Source organism: Choristoneura fumiferana, chromosome 20 (genome assembly GCF_025370935.1).
Source record: "Choristoneura fumiferana chromosome 20, NRCan_CFum_1, whole genome shotgun sequence".
In the NCBI taxonomy this organism is placed as follows: Eukaryota; Metazoa; Arthropoda; class Insecta; order Lepidoptera; family Tortricidae; genus Choristoneura; species Choristoneura fumiferana.
Window position 1 is genome coordinate 10,833,779 of NC_133491.1, and position 22,550 is coordinate 10,856,328.

General features: G+C 42.4%; 1 protein-coding gene across 1 annotated transcript in view; it reads right to left on the reverse strand.

Moving 5' to 3' along the window:
• LOC141438992 (uncharacterized) overlaps positions 1-22,346 on the reverse strand; it is a 35,837-nt gene extending 13,491 nt beyond the window's left edge. Inside the window, exons 1-3 of the mRNA XM_074103085.1 lie at positions 22,070-22,346; positions 11,218-11,520; positions 1,298-1,358 (exon numbers count right to left, since the gene is read on the reverse strand). Of these exons, the coding sequence (XP_073959186.1) occupies positions 1,298-1,358; positions 11,218-11,520; positions 22,070-22,150 (445 nt within the window). The 5' untranslated portion in view covers positions 22,151-22,346. The remainder of the gene's footprint in view (positions 1-1,297; positions 1,359-11,217; positions 11,521-22,069) is intronic.
• Between the last annotated feature and the right edge of the window lie 204 nt (positions 22,347-22,550).

Below are 22,550 nucleotides of genomic sequence, written 5' to 3' on the forward strand. Positions count from 1 at the left end.
GGCGAGTGCGACTGCAGCTGTTCGCCTGCATTAGATAAAAAACCGAATGTGATTTAATTAAGCATTAGCCGGTGAGTCGATAGTAAGTGAGCACAAACGGCGTGCGTGTAACCTGTTATTACGGTTGATTAGATTTCTGTTGGTAACATTTCTCGGTAGTGGCGAGCGCCGCCCATCGCTCCCGAGCCGCATTAAAATATGCCCGACCTCCGCTATCCACTTCTGAGGCTAATGATTTTCGGTAAACCGGCTCGTAGATACACCTCCTCATATCTCCAAATCTCCTCTAAGTAAATCACCCGACTTTTTTGTTATTCGGTCAGGAGTAGTAATTATGTCGGTCAGAGTGCAGCGGGATGAAAATCTAATTAAGAAGTGGGCGGGCCGGCAGTTTTCGCGTCTGCCATTAAATATGATGTTTTTGAAAATCAAATCGGGCGCGTTCATAAAAAAGCGATGCAGATGCGAATTTAAGCGTTTATTTATGATCGTCTTCGGAATGTCTCTGGGTGCTTTGCAACATAAACAGTGACGTTACCGACCGCATTATATTGTCAGTTGTCATATTTTGGAGAGCTGTTTGTGTGCTCGCGTCTCGGTAATATGGAAACTAAGCGAATTACCCCGATGATGTATTTACGTCGGCGGTACGATTCATTCGGGATCGTTTTTTCGGTCACGCCATGTCGCATGCACGGTAAACCGCTGTTGAATCTTTATTGAGCATTTAGACCCCGAGTAATATCCGTGCCGAACTTATCGATCCGATCGTTCTCCGAATGTAAATCAAATGATAATAATCGAAACTATTTATTTGTGCACATGGCATCTGTAATTTGTGGCTTGCTTAGGGGGCGTGCGCTCATAAAATGGTCACGAAAGCAGAACGGCGGGTCCGCGGCGCAGGTATGGCCGTCGCTTGGTTTGTTTTCCTGTGTTAAGTAGCGAGGCGTACAGCTCAACGGCCACTGGAATATATTAGAACATTTCTACTAAATTTTCGTCCTACAGAAGGCTGAGTTTATTAGAATAGTGCGCATTGCGAAGCGACTCACGCGCGCCGCCGCGTGCCCCGCACGCCAATCGCCCGCGCCATGGGAACATTTTTGTCTTCCACGATATGATAATATGAGCATTCAAATATACATGCTGTCCGTTAAATGCACGATAAACACCCAGAATTACAGTGAAACCTCAATGTGAGCGGCTCGTGACAGACGTGATTGGAATTTTACAAACTGCCATCGATTTTCATGATCATGGCCTGCTTATTATGAGCTCATTAGTCCTTACTCACCGTCTGATCTCGACGTCTCGTTGGTATCGTGCCACGCTTCGACTATGAGCGAGAAAGTGCCCTGAAAAACAGAAAATTAACGATTAAACACTGCTTCACACACATAAAATCAAATGAGATTTTCATGTCAATCCAATTAATCAAGATAATGCATCTTTAAAAACGAGACCTTTAAAACTGGGCGCGCCGGGCGGGCAGTACAAATATTTCCTTTAGTTTACGAGGCGGTCGCGGTCGCACCGCGGCTCCGGCTCGGCCGGTGTAAATTACCGACCTCATAGACAGGTGAACGCGGGAGCAGATGGCAGCGAAATGGTTTTTAATAAACGCTAAAAATAATACAAACGCAATGAGCTCGTGTCGACTCGGTTACAATTTAATGTGCCCAATATGGGACTCCGTAATGGTGTCGTCCCGTAAAAAATAGTTACGCGTATCAGATAGGGAGCTATTGACATTTTGTCGATGTTTACACAAGGAGGCGAAACGGCAGTCGAAAATCGATTATAGACGATAACGCGACGAGTCAACACCTTCGAGGCGCCTGCGACGCGACTTATCAATACGACGACAACCCAGTTCCGCTCTCGCAAAAATTTGATCCGCTCCGGCACAGCGCCCAAGCCGCGTCGGAAGAAGTGTAACATGCAAATTGCAGACCGTACTCGCTGTTTTTTAAGTACAGAGCGCTTTCAGTGCTTCGGAATGCTAGCATCTCGGGTTATGAAAATTTCTCCTACCCGGGGAACCGGTTGTTTGAAGCATAACCACGGATCGAGGTTGCATCGCAGCGACCCGCGCGCACGACCAACAAGAGCTCCACTGTTCCCAGCCGACCTTTAACAGTTCACTAATCGAACTTTAATTACGAGACGAATCGAATCCGTACTCGTTAAGAAACAATTTACAGGATCGAAAATCAAGCGTTGTGGACTTTGGGGGGTTACAGTCGTTAAAGGATTATCAGACGTGGTCAATTAAGTTTTGGCGGGACACGTTTGTAAAGGAATTAATGGCGTATGAAATCTTGAGGGGAGCTGAATAATTACTCGGCGCACGTCACGGGCAGATGGCCGGCCGGACGCGGGGTCACCTAACTTAACTCACTTGATCACCGGCTTAAGGAGTGATTCAGTTTCTCTGACAGATGTCGCCACCAATTAGCCTGATGAATGAAAACACTATTTGCATGGCCACCACGCATCTGAACAATGACATATTTGCATAGGTCGGTTCCTATGCGTCTCTAATGAACAATGATTATTGTCACTAGAAATCAATACGAGAAATCATCGTTTCTCAAAGCACCTCACACGGGCGCGCCGCGAACGCGAGCTCTTTTACTTCTCGAAACGCGTTTACTTATTCATAAGTTTTTTTAATCGCTTATCGACCGGCTCTCAATTAAGAAATGGTGTCTGTGTTGGCTTTTGACGAAATTATAACCAGCGTTTCGTTAAATACTTGGACAATACGAGCGGACGTCTTATCGCCGCCGCTGCATACTAAGCAGGCTGCTGGGGCGAGCGAGTTTGAGCCTTGGCTCCGACTCCTCTTTTATCGCCTCAAACGTCACCTTAACGTCCTTAATACCTGTACGAATAAGGAGCGAAACACGACCCGTTGTCAAAATACATTATGATTTGTACAGCGCGTAACCGATCGAATATGGTAAGCCGTAGTAGAAGTCGTATTGATTTGTTAATCGAGTATGGAGAGCGCATTTCGGTCAGCTGTGGCGGCGTAAGTATATGCTGGTTCCCACGACAGTGACTCTCGACGCGGCCATAAAAAGTGGCCGACGTAAGCGTACGTGTGCAGGTAGCCTTTATAAACGCGTCGAGCTGGCAATACCGTACAAAGAGTTGCATAGATTTGTTGCTTAGTCGGCCCGCAATTAAGGAAACGTGCCCGTGTACACAGCTTTACTTTATGATATTATTGACGATCGATACTTGAAGTTCGCCAGGTTCCATTATGAAATAAAGCAACAAGAGTCGCCGACGCGTCGATTACCGTGCCAAATTCAAATTTAATGTTCTTTTTTCAAAATATTAAATGTTATTTTTATGAGTTAAACAATAAACACCGCCGAGTTCCGTCCGTATCACGACGCATTAATCCTATGGTTGAATGCGATGCGTTAAATTGTATAACCGTCTTAAACGAAGCAATAGACTGATATGATGCGGTCTGAATGCTGGGGAATTATTTGATAATCGTTTTATGAGGGTGCCTAAAGAGGCTACTTCCATATCGGAGCCCGTTCCGAGGTTATTTTGTTATTAATTAAAATGCCCGATGCAAGGATACGTGGGAACGGACCCGTATTTTGTGGGTCTCGTTTGTACTTGTTTTGTGAGCCTCGGCTGTGCGTCATGTGTTTGGGATCTTTACAACTTAAAACTGTTGGGACAAAAGGAGCGGTCAGGTGTCCGGGGTTTTAGCGCAGCTTCGTGACACGTGTTCTGTTTACCATTGTTGTTTGTTAAACGAAACGAATGCGGGTAAAAACTGCAACAGATGTGCCTTGCATTGTTTCAGCGGTTACTCAACGTGAGCCAGCTAGGTGTCACTCTAAGTTGACATGAAAGTTTCGGTTGTACAGGTAAGATTAAAATGGAACAAGGCCGCGGCCCGATCCGATTATTCGTTCCACTCTTTACCGTACAATATCGAAAGTATTCATAAAACATCAGGAAAAGCGTATTAGGCCCCGCTTTCGAGTTTCGTTTCGACACGAGAAAATATTTGGAACGCAAACACCGACAAGTGGAAGAGTCGTGATTTCATATTTCACACTTTGTAACTCCGTGCGCCGCCGAGACAGGTTTTTTGATGCACCCAGACAGTACCGTACTGGTACCCCACCGATCTCATAATAAGTACATACTTATAATGAGTCACATAAGGTCTGCAATCCCGTTTATTACCGAGACACTCGCAAATTAGATTTAGCCTTTTTGTAGCGACGCCGCTCCATACGTCAAATTAAAAGATATGCAAATTTTCAACGTCTGGCCGATAATACTCTACAAGACGCGTAACGTGTTTCATTATTAAAGCGTTTCGAGAGCGTTTAATTCGGATTATTAATGCTTTTAATTAAATTTATCTTCCTTCTATTTCGGCATGGCCGATCGGCCCGTGCGTTGACCCGGGCGCACGACTCGCAATAGGACCTTTTTGTGCAATAAAATAGCATAAGGTATTACTCTCGATAAATGTCGTGTGAATGGGAGACTTCCTGCTCAAATATTCTCCCACAAAAAATATCCAGGTCGCCTGTTTATTGGCGACAGTATACGTGCATTCGGCCGGAATGCTAAGCAGTTTCGTGTTAAACGCGAGTACCGTCGAAGCCCTCTCTCTATACCCGCGCGCCCGCGGACTCTACCGAGCTCTGTCTCTGCGTTTACACTCGAGTGCATTCCGACAGAGCCGGGTTATCCTTGTCGCTAGTCGCTACAAGCACGTCGCGGCGCATACATAGACAAAAGTGAGACGTTCTCAAAGCGGCGACCTCGCGGGCTATGTGAACCTACGGCGTTCCAAATTCAAATTGTTAAACGAGAGAAATCCTTTGTTTGCATTCGAAAATGGAATGCTTAATGCAAACGGATTTAAAGCACTTAAAATTTGAAAAAGAAACGTCAAAATAAATCACTTGGATATAAGTTGAACGTTTGGAAGTGGTCCAATTGTAAAGATTTAATGCGTCCGTTTAATACGCGAGTTAGGTTTCAATTTAGTAATAACATATCATATTTTATGTCTCTTGCGGTTCGAAGTACACATTCTGCACGCGATAAATTAAAAAGCTTTCAAAAATCACTTTGGGCGCGTGTAATATTAATAATGATAAACTGAAATGAATGAGTAGCTGTAACTTTTTCGAAGACCGCCACGAAACCGTTGCAAACCGAAAGTATTACTTACTTAAGCAATAATTTAGCTTGTTAAACATTTTCACACGCCAATCATAAAAATTAACCAATAAAGTGAGGCGATAATAAAGCCTCAGTGTTACCGCAATCGGTTAGCAAGAAAACAAACATCGAGAGAAAAATTAACAGTGTTTAGTTAGACCGTTATTAAGAGCGGATTAATTGCCGCGTAAACGACGGCGGCCGCGGTATTAATATAATATAAACCCGTGATTTCGAGACTATGAGACATAAAAACGGGCGTAACCGCTTTTTTCGCCGACGACCGGTCAGTACGAAGACACGAAATAAGTCAGACATTAACAATTTATTGCCTTCAATTACAATCATCGCGAAAAAAGCGACTTCACAGCAAGAATTCGGCCCCGAATGCTGGCCAAAGTGAAAAACGAAACGGCTACCTTTAATTTCCCGAGGCATCCGCCGACGACGGGCACTCCGCAAGAATCCCAAAATTCCCAAACATGAAAATGTCAGCAATAAACAACGGAATGATTTGAATGAAGCATTTAGGAATTAAAAAACTAAAATTTGGAGTCAACAAATTTTGGGAGTCAGATAGCTTCGTAGATCGGACGATAAGACCCTGAGAAGGGTACGAGAAACCGCATTAAAAATAAACAACTCATTATCAGTTCATCCGGATTTGAAGATGATGCGTGGACAGCCTCTTTATACAAGTTTCGACATGATCTCTGACGTTATTTTATAGCCAGGGGCCCGCAGCGATGGAAACTCGTGACAAACTAAATTAAGATGAAACACGATTGTAAGGATTGTGCTTCCAAATTGACCTTAACAGAGTTAACCTCGAATGTTTACTTTAGTTTAAGAGTTAATTCAATTAGTCCCAATTGTTCGGACATGAGAATCTACGGAACCAGCCGCGCGAGCCAAATCCCAACTGGTTTCGTTAATCTACTTTGCATACCATGAGAACAGTAAACTAGACAGGCTTACCTACACCGCGCGATGAGTAATACATAGAAAAGTGACGCGTTTGTACCCCAGTCACGGTCGTAGCGAATGGAAATAAACTTAAAGAGTGTTTTACAATCACAAGAAGAGCGATAACCGGCTAATCTAGCAGATCAACAATGGAGACGCAAGTTCCAAGAATGCTCCCGGAGTGGAATCTTCAATAGGACATCCAGATGCAATCGCACCCAATGATACGGCCGTATGTAAAATGGTCGCTCTACGAGTAGCTCTAATCGACAGTTTAAGACTTCTCAGACTGTGATTGGCCTTTGACACGTTTGCGAGCGTTGTAAATGTAAGTGCAGCCGCTTCTCAAACTAAATAATGAGAGGGGTTTATTCCACAGATATGGCGGGGCATGCGAGCCGATGCGATGCGAGTCAGGATTCCTAGAATCTAAGCGCGTGTGATGAATAAAGCCAGGAATGCGAGGTATTTCATCAGTGCAGATTTGAGGGCACGTCGCGCCCTCGCGGGACGTGAGAACGCACCCGAACGACCGTCGCCGTAAACTAATAAAAATGGAACGCAGCCTAAAACGGAGACTGATTCAATTTCGGAACGCGACCGTGTCTCCGTTCTAATTTCAAATTTGATTGACATTGCATAGTTCGGTTTAATCCTGTCTTTTTTGGGTGCAATAAAAAATCCGCAAAAACTTTTCGGCTAGTATAAGGTACCTATATCGGGCTCTTTGAACAATTTTACTAGCGGCAGTAAATGTTTGGAGAGACGCAATTAAAACGTCAGAATCTGACCGTAAACGAGCATCCATTTGAAAAAGGAGTGTTTTCTTTAGCGTTCGGCTCAAGACGGCCGTAATAACAAGACCGGTAAACTTTATTGTCTATTCACTCAGTTGATGAGCTTATTTTCTTTATCTACTTGTCTATGACTAATCATAATTCGAATTTGGTTTAGAAGTGTCGACGTGGGATTGTTGTTTTAGCACCCGGAAGGGCCGGCATAATTGAGCCGTGGCTCTATTGTGTGGTAGTTTATTTAGGCGGATTCAGTAGAAAACCCGCTGTTAATTGATAAGGTTGCTGAATACCTGTGCAGTGGCTCCGAACAATGCAACCGGTGCGCGCGGCAATTATACACGCTCCGATTGTTTAAATTTGAAACTTATGAAATTGTGATTCAAGTTGATTTGCAATGGCGTATACGTGTTGCTCGTCAATCTACTTTTACGGGGAATTTGGTTTCGCGGTGCTTTTTGTGGGGGTTTTAATTGCCGCCGTTGGAGATAAAGACGGTGTCGACGAGAACAAGCCGCGTGAGGCATTCCGTAGCTTCGGTAGACTTTATTAAAAGAAGCGGATGTAGGGGTAAGTATTTTAAGAGGATCCCGGCGCGGGCGGATTGAGATAAAGGAAATTATTGAGAGCGGTCTCCAATAAAAAACTCGGTAGACGGAAGTGCGGCGAGCTATAGTTTAATATAAAGCGTCCGTCGAATGCACTAGCTCAGTGTGAAGTAACGAGTCGATGATCCGTGCGAAGGCAACGTTTTCCGTTTTTCGTGTATGTATGCTTATGTAACGACTCGCCCGCTGAATAACAATGCAGCCCGTGTAACCGATTACAATTCGATCGCAATTATGGACTATTCCATCCAAGTTTCGTGTTCGAATTTGTAGGTGTGGAGTGTTTTTATGCGACGTGAAATGTATTGTTAATTATTTTCTAATCGAGAAGCCGTTAGGGGCGCAAGAAGTGGCTGCGTTCACACGCCGACAATGCGCTGAGCAGCGTCGCTCTGGAGCGTGCGTTACCGGTACTATTGTTTTGAAATTCGTATTGCGGCCTGACGTCATTGGAACGCCAACTTCTTCGAAACTTAAACGCGCCAGCGCTCTCTTTTCTTTTAATTTCCTTAAAGGCATCCACTTCCTTACCGGCCTAGTATGGATTATCTACTTTCATTGAAATGCAAAATTACGTACGCGCTTATTTGGAGCGTGAAACTATTGACGAAACATGCAAAGTGAGTAACAATCTCTTGTATTAGTTACGCCGCTGCTTGCTTGTTCTGTTCAGCGATAAACGTTTCCTCACTAGACAGTGCATTAATCATTAATCACACATGTTGGTCTACAAACTTAAGGGAATATTTTTACAACGATCGTTTGTTAAATATTTCTGAATTTCATTTTTTCGGCCAGTATTAAAGTAAAAGCCAATAGACATTTTTCCCATAGAGAATCACGTTTGGTAGATTAGGTTTGAAAGATCACAATTGACCAATTGTAGCTGTTACCCCCCGCGTGGCTGGGAACGTCGCGCTCGGCCGATCCGAATAGATACATAAAAAGTATAAAAGTATAAAAACACGAATATGAGTATAACTAGCTCTGATTTAATTAACCTTAATTAAGTCGGGGCACGCTACTTGAAATCTCACATTTGTTAATACGCGAGAGAAAATGCCTAATGTTTTCCGTTATAGGGCTGCGGCAGATAAAATTTCGAATGCGCTCCGAAAATTTGAATTTATGTTTCCTTCTCAGTCGAATTAACAACTCAAAGTGTGTTTCCAGCTTGTAAACGCGTAAACGGAATTGAGACATGCGATATTTTTTCGTGTCGATTACAAATCGCCGAAACGAATTGCGTACAATTAATTACCGAAGTACATAACAACAATTCAAATTAACTTTTGACCAGTTTTTATCGATGAGACTTAACAACAATGCGAGTCGATTTATCAAGATAAACCCAGCGCCATAGATGAGTAATGTCTAAAGCAATACGGATCTATAGTGAATCCATAAAAAGTATAGTTCACGGTCAGTTTGCGGGCTGCGCCAGTACGCTCGCGCGGCATGCGCGGAAGTACACTTTGACATTTGCCTCTCCTGGGTAATGCAGGTGCTTCCCTTTAAAATACCTACATAATTGCGTCAACATTAAAATGGCGGCGAGTAACGGTCCCTGAATGAATGAATGAATGAGCCGTGGTCCGGGAGCGATTCTGCCGGCGCAATTAGCCCTGGGCGCAGGGCAGCGCTAACCTTCCCTCCATCCACACGTAACAATTAAAGTTGCTCTTACACGCTACGTGCAGCGACTCGCTCATGCTCGCTCGTGACATCCGGACCGGCTAACGGGCCGCACAAAGCCGCATTACAATATAAAACTTGTGATTTACAAACACAAATTGTTTAAGAGTAAAATAAATGAAACTTCGCCGCCGAGCCGAGCGGCTGAATACAAATGAGATTTCTTTTTGGAGTGAGCCATCTCTTTCTTTAAACGGATGATAAATCGTTTCTATGCGTCGTTAACGCGCACGCCGTACTTGTAATTTCACTGTTCGATGTTGTCAGTAATATTAATATGCTCATGACCTATTATCGGCGGGTCATATCGCGAGCCGAGCTCGGGTTTTTACAGGGGATCAGATAAAAGTTCGGAGGCTGTTGTGACGAAATCGACTCTCCCGTTCCAGGGTTGTAATCTTGTAATACGACCGCGACCGTTAGCCGGCAGCCGCGCGGAGCGGATCGCGTTTCAAAATATTGTGATGCTGGCCATCGACACGTCCTAAAGATGATAAAATTAAATGTCAATTTCGAAAATCGAACGCCACCGATCCTTTTTGAAGCGAGCGCCGTTCACCTGCTCGGCGAGTCACGAAGGCAGCGCGGAGCGTGTACCCCGCATATACCAACATTACGCGTACATATTTATTCGTGCGAGCGATATGCCTCGTAAAACAGGCTCGTCTTGGCCCGACGATGACCTCATTGCGAGAAAAAACGCCGTTAATAATGCTCCTTAGGGCAGATAGTATATTTTAATGCGACGCACCCATCTACAACACGATCGACTAAGGTCGTGAGGACGAGTATGAAGTATTTCCTCAGACACTACAAAGAATCCGGCCGAGCGGAACATATGGGGCGTCAGAGCATATGGGAGATATTTCCACGTCGAGCTCCTATCGAGTGAGATAAAGGGCATATGGCGTGAATGCGACAGCGGCGATCGAGAGCTTTACCTGTCACTGTCACTTCCGAAACTCGATAGACAGGATCATTCCGTGCGGCTTTCGCTCAATTGATCGCATGTCGCTATGCCATATGCCTTGCAATAGAACTCTATGAGAATTTAAACAGGAAGTTTCAATTTAGCACCAATTCATTCGAAACGATACTGTCAGCGGAGATACCGGATGTATCCACGATTAGAAAAAGTCTTAAATTTCGGTGTGCATTACGTTCTACCTGCAGTTTCTTTGGTTACCAAATGCCACGTTTTTCTCCAGATGGTCCGCTTGTGCAAGCGGCCAGGCTAGCTTAGGAGCGACTGTTTGCTTAAACATTACGAGTCGGTACGACATTTGAAGCGGGCCGCTAAACAAAATACAAACAGCACTCGAAACGAAACGTCGAGTGGACACATGGGCCGCAACCATAGACAATTCACTCGGCGAAACAACCGTAACTTAGGTCCAATTAAGATGTCCGTTATCCTTGGACGCGAGATCTAAGCAAGATCTGTAAATAAATAACAGGTAATTACAATATCGAATCACGATCCCGGCCTCTGCACTAAGCAGGTAATCGGTCTGGAGATGAGAACGCAGCCACAATGAAGGTTAACCGAGAACTGCCTCTAATAACACACGGTCGTACGGACGCGACTTCATAATTAATTAAAAATGAACCATTGAACGCTGTAATCGTCCCACGCGGTCGCTCGTTAAACCATCAAGTATTCTTATCGTCATCGCTTCTGTCAAATTTGAATACAGAATCCCGTAATTTCTTTTTTACTATTATTTACGACGGCCGGGACGCATTGGCCTTCGTGTGGATTATTGGAATTTGAATGTTGGTAACATCAGCGGCATTGATTTATTGATGTAGGGTTGCTACTTAATGCTTCTTTTACGATGTATTGATTTTACTATAGCTTACAAAATTAATGAAGTGTCGGTTTGTTTATGAAACATGAGTTTTAAATGATATAAAATAGTACTCACCGGCCACGTGAAGTCAAACGGGAAGACGATGGGATTACTGAATCCTTCCACATTAAGGTTGGGCACATCCAATGAGTTTCCTCCTAACACTGGGGTCGTGATATCACCGAAGGTACACGGCGATGTCGTATCGATATTAGCTTGATAAATCTTGAGGCACACGCGGAATTTAGTCCTGCACGGCGCCAAACACGGCGCTTCACTATTACTAGACGAACCATCACAGCACTGGCCACTACTTAACCTACCCAACGAGTTCGTAAAACTTTTTATCCTAAGTTCGAAGGAACCGGACGTCAGCACCTGAAACAAAGCACAGCGTTAATACAAGAGTAAACAACATTAAAAATAATGGAAATGGTACAGTACAATAGACACGGAGAATTTCATTTTTCAACTAATAACGGTCAGACACCATTTATGGAGATTAGTAATAAAAGCAACGACATAAATGTGTCTACACTCCGTAGTAGGGGCCATTTATCAATATCATGGTGACAAGACAAACAAGGAGTTAGTGCCGTAAGTGATACATACAGCTTTCGACACCCCCAAGATGTAATCCTCAAATAGGTTGGTATTTGCACAACTGTCCGTGATGTATCGATCCAGACGAGACATTAACGGTTTTACTGGACACTATGTAGGTCGCTCAAAAATGGGGTTGCGAGCATGTGGGGTGACTGTACGCGGTGACACCCTTAACCCGATTCAAATTTCGAACGCACCGCTGAGCGCAATTCAAAAATTCGTATTTAGAACTGTCAAATGTTAGACGCCCCACGCATTGTTTTGAACTGTTTTTTTCTGTGCCTGCCAGGATCAAAATTTTGGATGAAATATGTGATCGATTTGGCTCCCGATGTTGATAGATAAGCGCTCGTCAACTAAACGACTTGAATTCCGTATAGTTTTTTTGTTAGCTTTGTGTAATAATAGCGAGTTTTTGTTGCCCTCCAGGGTAGTTCAACCCTTGTATATTATTAATACGTGCAGTTGGTCGTTGCATGTGGGGTCAACTCTTAAGACTAATGCAGGGAATGCGCTTAAGCATTTTCCGAATATGGTCTTGCTCATTATTATAATATGACGTACCTACTTAACTCACTTTTAATTTCGATAGAAACGAGTGTTGAATTCGAAGGAGCGTTATTTATAAGGTATCGGAAGGAAGTGGTAGATATTAAGTTATGGCGGGCGTGTCTTAGCGAATCATTACCGCCCGGTATGGGTGACCACGATGTTGCCAGTTATAAAAAAACAAAAATAATTTCCTGTGCACTTTCGATCTAATTGATTATTTGATGGGCTGTGCTATAAATTAGATTCATAAAAGTTTACTGTGTCTCCTGTAGTCATTAAAAGCCGATGTGATTCGAATCTTAAATAATCGAGTCGATGATAATAAAGCCTTAAGTAATCAGTCCGTAGGCAGGTACGTCGATGATCTCGTAAAATATATTAAGCAAATTAATGCTCATAAAAACGCAATAATTATACAAATTGAGTGATAAACGGAGATTCCCACGAATATCAAGCTTTATCGTTCGAGTTGTTAATTTTAAAGTATTTGAATTACGAACAATGGGGCATTCAAATGAATCTTATCTCGCCGTCGGTAGGTCTGTCTGTCACAACTTACCCCCGTTTAAACAAAGCTTGCGGTAAAAAGACGCCAGATTTCACCAGACTTCCTGCCACGTATATGACGGGGGTTGGATTTTATAAGAACGTGTAAAACAAGGAATCCTATGTCTCTCTCTGACCATACTGAACTGACAAGAACGCAGCGAACTCTTCACACATCCACGTGGTTCCAACATCAGGTAGGAGCGGAACAAAAAAAATGCTCCTAAAAAAAGTTACGGGCACTCTAAACATCCCCTTTTTTGTTATCGAGTTGATGTATTGTTTATGGAACTAGTTATAGTAGCACGGATTATGATAAATTGTGGCTTACTGTTTTGTTTATGTTTCTTAAAGTAGCAGCGTAATTTAGATGCAGATCTAAATATAGCGTGAGCGTCTTCTGAATGGTTTAGTTTAAACGGTAAATTAAACAATTAGGTTTGTAAAAAACAGCGGCGAACGGGACGAGGGCAGCGGCCGCCGCGGGCGCACCACACACCAACAATTAAATAATGCTTACCGACTACCGAATAACTCATATTTTATAATGTCTCCAGGCTATTTGACGTGATGACTGTCTGATTGATGTTTAAAGAACACATTTTAAAGGCGCTAAGCTTCATGACCGCTTGTCAATTAACAATTACCAACAAATAAATAAAACATGTGAACGCGAACGCATCCAAACGAGATTCGAATTTCGAATCAGTTTATGTTTCACCAGGTAATGGCTGTTATGTAAAGCGGGAACGTGTTTGTGCCAGTAATCAATTAAATAAGTTCGAGATGAGTCTCATTTATTTAACATACGACTTCACATTTAATGCTTTCGACGTTACAGAGTCGTGAACATTAATATTCAATGTTTTTTTTTCGAGGAAAGCAACACTGGCTTCTAACATTAATTGCGCCGCGGTAAGACCCGACAAAACCGTCCAAATTGATTTGAGTAATAGTCGACGCAATACCTACCAGTGCGGGTAACATATCGTGATACATTAATTCTTTTTTCGTTTTAATTGCATCGGCTAATGCAGAATTGAGGATTGGTGTGTCAAAATGATTTACTTGTAATAATACAAAATAACTCGCTTGTTGGAATTGCGCATTGCACAAGCCAATGTAATGACCGTTTTCGAATAGGGATTCAGTTTATGAGGGAAACCTAATAAGGAGTAATAATGTGAACACCATTGTACGTATGTAAGCCAGCGGAGTAAACACTTGTTCCAGACGGCAGGTTGAGCGAAGTCTAAAAATAACTCAAATAATGAAACGCAGGGGAATGTTTTTCATCTCGGCCGTTATACACGAGCGAAATGTGTTAAAATAAACACCCAAACAGAGTCTTTTAATATCGCGACGATGTGGCCCCGAGTGCATCCGAATTCGCAATTCAAATTTATATTCGGAACGGCCGTATGATTTATTTTTTTAATCGTTTTTTTTTTTGCGTACACACGTGTCATAAACATGTTGTGGATAAAAATAGCCCTACGGTCGCGAGACGAAATTAATTGCTTAATGAAAAAACGCGTTTCGTTACCAATGGGTTTGGCGAGGACCTTAGTTTTGAGAATTACAGTAACAATCGTGTTCGTTACAAAGGGTGGGTTTGAAAGCGTCTTTTACTTCGCTCCGACGTCTGTGACAAAGCGGATTGGTTGTAAGTCTTTGTGCCATTCGCGGCAGCTGCGAGCATAAAAGTAACATACGATCTAAGGCTGGAATTCGAAATTAACGGAGAATCATGAGCGCAGCGTAATAGGCCCGCAGATTGCTGGATCGTATATGGAAAGCGCATAATAAGGTATTTTGCGGTTATTTAAGCGTGTTGCACAAGGGAATTGAGATTTCGTGCGTCGGCGGCCGCCGCGTCTATTTAATAATGGCAGTGATATGGAAGCGGAGCAAAAACCTGACTTGTAAAATGTGAGATATTCATTTGACTTTTCCATTTCTTGCTGTAAATGTAAATCTAAATTAAATTTTAAATATCATGGTACAGCAGATAACAATTGGGATTACTCAAACTAAGTTTATCCACTAGCACAACTAGGTGGCTGGGCAATAACTGGTTGTTCGGGAACTGTAAACATACCTACTTTTTATTATTATTTAGGTACAGTTACATAATAGGTTTTACAAAGTTGGCCACTATTGGAAACCTCTGGGGCAGGGATGGGGAAACAGATTTAGAGATGGGCCATATACAATAATTACAAAATTTCCGCGGGCCAGGGAGCATTTATTGAATTAATTTAATTCTAATCAAGTAACAACAAAAATAAGTCATGTAGGTATTAAAAATAAATTTATTGTTTTGATGTCCTGGGTCGGTGTGAAAGATGAAATTTTGACTGTTCATTAATTAAAGCGTCGAAATTAGGCTCAACGTTACTTGAAGTGACTCGTAAAATACACTCGAGATGATGGTCAGACATCCTGTTCTGTTTTTGAAGAAAATACATGCTCACTGATATTATGAAACATTTGAATATTGTTTATCGCGGGCCGATTTAACTTAGATGGCGGGTTTTGATCGCGGGCCGGATTAAATCTTGTCGCGGGCCGGACTTGGCCCGCGGGCCGCTATTTCTCCATCCCTGCCTGGGGTTTAAGCAGTAGTTGGCGAGATCACACAGATCGACGGTCTTACTTTTATTATTAATTACAAATTTCATACGTTTTATTTTTGACAAATATATACATATTTGTATACATATATAAAGATTATATAAGACTCGAGAACATACGTTCGTATTTTACACACTCTCTGCGAGGATCGAAACAGCAATAAGCTTCGAAGTGAGTTCTATGACCTCTGATGGTTTCAAATTAAGAAATGTAGATTACATAGGAAAGGATTTTTGCTAAAATCGTGGACTTATAGGTTTTTTACATAGCTAAAGATGGATAATATTTAGAGCAGAAGCGAAAAACATATACAGATACTTTAGTATGTATATGTAGAGGCCCGCACAGCGCTCACTTTGTATCGCTCGTCCGATCTTCTTGCTCGGATTGTTATTAGGATCTCTACGTGTGAACCGACGAGTTTCAATACGGAACTTATTATCTTATTAAAATACTTTCGCAGTGGCCATGTTTATTATGAATCTAGAAGTTCCCAGGCGACACGTCAGTCATACATAAATCATGACTATACTAGGAACTAGAGAATTTTATAAGTAAATAATTTATGTTTTAATAACTTGCAACACTAACGAGGCTGTCATTGTCGTTATTTATGACATGTTTGTGATCAATGTCAACAGTTACTTGTGTTTAGGGTTCTGTAACTAAACCCTATGTCTGTACGTCCGTCTGTCACAAAGGCTGTATCATAAGTATGAAGCGTAATATATGTACATAAAATTTTCTGATAGTGTATACTAGCCGCTATAATAAATAATACATATGTATGTACCGAAATAAAACTTAAAAAGTAAAAAGAAGGGAAGGGATTTAAGATATTATTATGTGCAATACGAAAACCTTATGCGCGTCCGACTCGCACTTGGCCGGTTTTTTAGTCTTAAAAAAATAATAAGGCTTAACATCGAAAACCTTGCATTTGCTCTCTGGTTGCCTTTGGCGCTTTTCAAATTATTCAAATTTAATTATACAATTTGTATAAGAACGAATGCGTGCACTCAATGTAATTCTGCTATAGAGAAACAGCAAATACAAATTGCCTAACCTTAAGATGCACTAAGCACTAAACCCCTTTCGAAATCAAAATTAGCATATGAATTGGGCGGCTGCAAGATTAAGTAAATTAGCTCGACTAGCCATCGCATAGTAATAGGCAGTTATGAAACGCTATGCACCGGTACATGCGCATGATTCGCTCGACGTATGGAGAAATTTAATCATTTGGCCGTTCGACTGTGACACAAACATGCACGGGGACACCAGGCAAATTTACCCACATAATTGCCCCTTTAATTTCTTTAGTTTCTTTACCTACTAAAAAGACAATAAAGTTTCTAAGTGTGGGACTGTGGGATACACGAAACGACGCAATTAATTTAAACGCCTTCGTAGTTGAGTAATTATTTCGCGGTGTGAATTTGTGCATTCATAACTGTCGTTTAAGAACCTTAACTTTCAACCTACACGGTAGCTAGACTCATCTCCTCGCAATGTTGCCTTGTGCAACCCACGCTGCATTCACCTAATTCGGAATTAATTCTGTATGAAACAATACGATATTAAATCGCTAGCTCGTTCGAAAATTAAATGGCGTCGCATTTGGATCGTTGTCAATTAGTTTTCAATTTACGAATACCATTGAGCCTTACCAGTAATCTCTGCGGACGTCGAGTTATGCGTGTTTATAAATAATGCATAATATTGACTTCCCCGAGCATCCAGTTTGGCGACATTGCGTAATCTGATCAATGATCCCGGCGGCTGCGTTTTTGTGAGCGAACGGGAATCAATTAAACGTCCAGTCGGGGTCGCAAAAAGGTTAAGAGCCGATGGAAGTGAGCTGACCAATGCCCCGAGACAACGTCATCGTAAGCCGGAAGACGTCCACTGTTAAGATTAAGAATGATCTCCCCCCTTACAATGCCGCAATGAACAACTTGCCACCTGCACCGGTTGTCGGAGACTCGCAATTTTGTCAATCCACCCAATAGGAGGCCTGCCAACTCTGTATCTTTTGGTTCGAGGTTACCACTCAAGAACGTTTTTTCACCAATGTTTATCTGTTCTTCGAGCGATGTGGCCCACTGCCACTTCAACTAACATATTATTCGAGCTACGTCGGTGACTCTAGTTCTTTGTATTCTGGATTCTATCACGCAAAGAAACTGCGAGCATAGCTCTTTCTATAGCTTGTGTGGTTATGAACATCACCAAAAAGACAACAGTCAAGGACGACGTATCTGAGCCATATGTCATCACTGGCAACACATCGGTGGAAGATTCGTCTTCATTCACTGTGAAATATTGGATTTCAAATGTGAGGGTAATGGATCCTTAACTCGTGAGGGAAGATGTCCCCGTGACGCCGCGTGGGTGCCGCTCGCCGACACAATGCAACCAAAACCACAGTTTCTCATAGTTACACTGTTAACCGACGATTATACGGATTTCGTCTCATAATTGAGCCGGTTCTCATAGAACAAAAACCGTTTTGGACAATGGACGAAATTATAACAGGGTTGGTCCGTTAGGGAGTTTCACATACTTAAATGCTTATTGCGACTAACATGACATACGTGGATTAATTGTTGTGAAACGTGTGTGAGTGGCCGAAATCGCGGCAGGTGGCAGGATGGGAACACGGAGAAAATGGGCATTGTTACTGAGCTGATGCATGGGCCAGGCAGTAACTACTATATTTATGACTTGGCCAGACTGTCCTGCGAATATGACACTAATAACACGAAATTAACTGTGAGAACTCATTCAACTATTTACCTAATCCTACTCATATTCAAAATAATGAGTGTGTGTATACTTTCACGCATAAACGCCTGGAAATTATGAGATTTAGTACGCAGATAGGGATATCAAGAACACTTGTTATCCCGATATTTCTACAGAATCGGGAATTGCACATAAGGGGATTACATATTCAAATTAAATTCTCAAATCTTAATTGCTTAGTGTAAGATCATGAAATTTTGCACATATGTTTTTCATACAATGTGATTGACCATGGCGTAATTTTTGGGAATTCTCACGGGAATTTTGTAAAATCCTAGAATTTCAATTAAATTGCCGGATCTAGTGGTTTCCACGAGCGAGGTCTATCTAGTAAATTAATAAATTATATTTACGAGCGTAGTTGAGTCTAAAAACAATTTCAGCCCGAATATTAGTGTGCACTCGAGAATTAAAGCAGCAATTCCGGTAATAAAGCAGCCATTAAGCAGTGATAACGGAACAGGCTTGACTCGAACGAACTTTAAATTCGACTCAATTAGAATTCGAGTGCGTGTAAATTAAGAAAAAAGCAGATGTTGAGTCCTTTAGAGCCCGCTCCACACCTGCTGACTTGCTATGCGGTCCTGCCAACGTAAAAACGACTCATGTACGTTCGTAATTCATATACTCATGAGTTTGCTGTAAAGTTTATATATGGGTGCGTACGAGTTTTACCGGCCAGTGCGAAGTAGGCTGCGCGAAATGAAATATATTTAGTTATATCACAAATCATAACGCAACATACGTTCCGTGCAAGCTATGACAAGCTATGTCCCAGTTCGGCGCCGATCACGTATGCGTGCTATTATATAGAAACACTTCTAGAATGCAGCTATAATCTCAGTTAAACGCATTGCACATTCTATTACAGCAAAAAGAATCTCGTGCCCATATGTGGCACAATCGAGGTGATATTTTAAACGGTTTTATCCTCTATTTGCAGGAGGATGAATATTTTTACCTTTTATCTACTAAATACCTATAGGTACTCCTATACTAATAATATAAACGCGAAAATTTGAGTGCGTTTGTTACACTCATGCTAACGGCTGGACCGATTTGGATATTTGTCAAACAGATATAGCGGAATTAACACATAGATTTCTTTTTTTTATATTCCTACGGGATCGGGCATGGATGTAAAATTTCGAAATCTCAACCGCTAATTCTAGAAACATGAAATTTTTCGCAGATTTTTTTCATAGGAAATTATAAAAACGTAAATAGAATAGACTCATTTGGTGTAAAAAAAAGTAAATCGCGAAAATATAAAATAAATGGAAAATGAATGTAAATCGCGATATGACTTCTCGGTTTCCAAGGGAAATTTAAATTTAAGCGAGCGAAGCAGAGGCTAAAGGCTAGTCGTTTTAGTTATAAATTGAAATTGGAATTGCGGTTTTGGGCAGACGTGTTTCCGACGCCGCTTCCGACGCGGCAGGCACGCGAGCCTCCAGCTACGGCCACTTAATGAAGAACAAAAACTATCGACAATCGCTTCCACTCCTACGGATGCAAGCACATAAAGAATCGAGTTACCCGATCGGACAATTACATCAATGTCCGGCGTCGTCACGTCCCCCGGCAAACCTGTCCCTTGCACAAAATACCGTTTTTTTATGAAACAACGCGACTTCATTCATAATGTATAATGCCTTGAAAACGCACACACGCACGTTATAAATAGGACTAACATACGAGACGAGCGAGTGTGCGAGATGCCAGTAATTTAACCTGCCTGGCTGGTTATAAAGCGATTAAAAAGTTAACCAAAATCACAATGTCGTAGGAATCGACACCACACAGACGATTCTAAATACGTAGCTGCATGTGTTAGTTAAATAACGGTACATTCGCGTACATTAATAATAAATAAGCAGTCGCTGCGCATAGGATAGGGCCCAGCGAAATGTTGCGACCGGTGCTATGGAGAACAAAAAGTTACCATACTACTTAGTTAGCCACCTATTTTTTATCGAGGTCTTGCTGACATTTCGGTAGGGTATAGGGTTATAGGTACAGGATATACGTATGTACTCTGAATCTATCTATACCTTTAAAAGAGTATAACGTAATCTTAATGCCGCTCGCGATCGCAATCAAATGACAGATTTCGCATACAAAAACTGTCATTTGATTGCGATCGCGATTGTCAGAAACGTTAAGCAATACGGCCTCACGTGTACTTACTTGAAATTTGGCAGACCAAATAGGTACCTATTCCTAGAGGATCATAGAGGTGCTAAAGGATTTTTCAATATTAGTACCAGATTATTGAACCAACAATTTTATTAGTCTCTCACAGGGATGAAGGCTCGGGAAAGAGCTAGTTTTAGATAAGAATTAACTATAAATGGCAAGCATAATATAATCGATCGGGAAAGTTGGATCAATGGTGAATCATGTTTTTCTCGGATGTCTCGATCTCGAGATGTAGATGTTACTAGCTATAGTATAAATAAACATGTCTGTCTGTCGGTCGGCCGCACAAGTAGGTAATTGTTGGTTTTTAGATCGGAGAGCCGATTGAGTTTTGTTTTCAGAAATCGGCTTAATCAATTGCCGTCTTGTTTGTTGTTTTAGTTCTACCGAGTTAAGTTTTAACTTTTAATGGGTTATAAGTCGGTATATTTGTTATGTTTAAGTCAATCTACATCTAAGTAGATATGGGATCTGTCTCAAGGGCAAAAAAGCCATTTGAATAGGTGAGAAATACTTCAGTGTTATGATCAACTTATAGATATACCTATATATTTCTAGGTAAGCGCTTAGGTAATTGATTTAGGGATTCTGGCAATAATTTTTGTGTAGCATTGGACAAAGGTAAACATAAAAATATGGATATGTAGGTATATTTATGCTCTTAATTAACATTCTCTACAGAGGTTTTTCGAGCCAGTGGTAGATTTTTTTTGACATTCGTAAGGGCTTGTTAGGTATATCCTAAATATAAAAAGACTTTTACATGCTTTTACTTTGACACCTACCTAGGTAGGTACATAGAAAGGTACTACTCGTAGCTATTCGCGGATTATCAGTGTAGCAGTAGGGTTTTCAGGATTTATTTGCCTAATTTGAGTTAGGTTTCTAAACCTTAGTAACGAAAGTTTATTAGCGCAACCTATGAATATCGATTTAAATGGAACTGATTAAATTAAAAATAGTGGAAGTAATAAGATAAGTTGAAGACGATGAATTTAAGATTGTTTGTCTAGCCAAAACGTTTTCACTTTTTCACATACGATTAACTTAGGGCACCTAGGCAGTTCACGAGCGGTCGGCGCTCGCAGGCACCCTAGAAAAATTCGCTCAGGACACCAGCCCTTAGCTCAACCTTGACCTGCCTAGGGCAATGACCTCACAGTATTAGGTAAACCAACGCGTCACATTTACCTCATTTACCTACACCTTTTGAGGTTATGAAGTACAACGACCAGCACCGGCCCACAAACCAGCTTTGTTAACTAGACCGAACTACTAACCCTGTCTGAAATAACGCGCCTGTCTGGAAGCTATTCCTGTCGGTGCAGTGGCCTAGGCACCGATCTTCACTCGAAGCCTCGGAATGCATCTAATTTTAAAACGAAGAGGCTCGCGCGACCCGCTTGACCCCGCGCGCCGGCCGTATTAAAACCTGAACTTTCTTTATAACTATGCAACTAACTATGTTCGCTATCGGACTCAGACACACACAGGCGCGTCCTGCAGTCACGACGCCCGGCTATCCAGGACGATCGACGTGGGAACGCCACGCTAGCGACCAAGGTCTCTCCAGTACCTGGGGTAGGAACCCTAGCAGGGCAAGCAACACCGCAGGGGCGCGCATGCTGGCGCGACCGAGCCAGCGGCGCCGGGGCATATATCGCAGGACCGCGTCGGCCTAAGCCGTCGGTCAGCAAGCACAGGATCCGCAATCCATCACTTGCACTGAGCACTATGTTCACTGGGTTCACTCGTGTTCACTGTGGCGAACCGGTCGTGCACTACGTTCGAAACGCGCGCGTGTAGTCGGGAGCGTGGAGCATTGAATACGTATGTTCGCGGCGGCGTGTGGCGGCGGACTGCGGGCGGCGGCCGACGCGCGGGCCGCGCGGTGCACCTGGCCGCCGCGCCCCGCGCCGAGAGATGGCGCTGCGCGGCGCATCTGCCGGCCGCCTCTCCCTCCGCCGGCCCCGCGGGCCCCTCTCACACCCGCCCGACAAAACACAACACGTGCCATACCAATGTAAAAAGTTTTAAGCGCTATGCAGTTTCTTGAG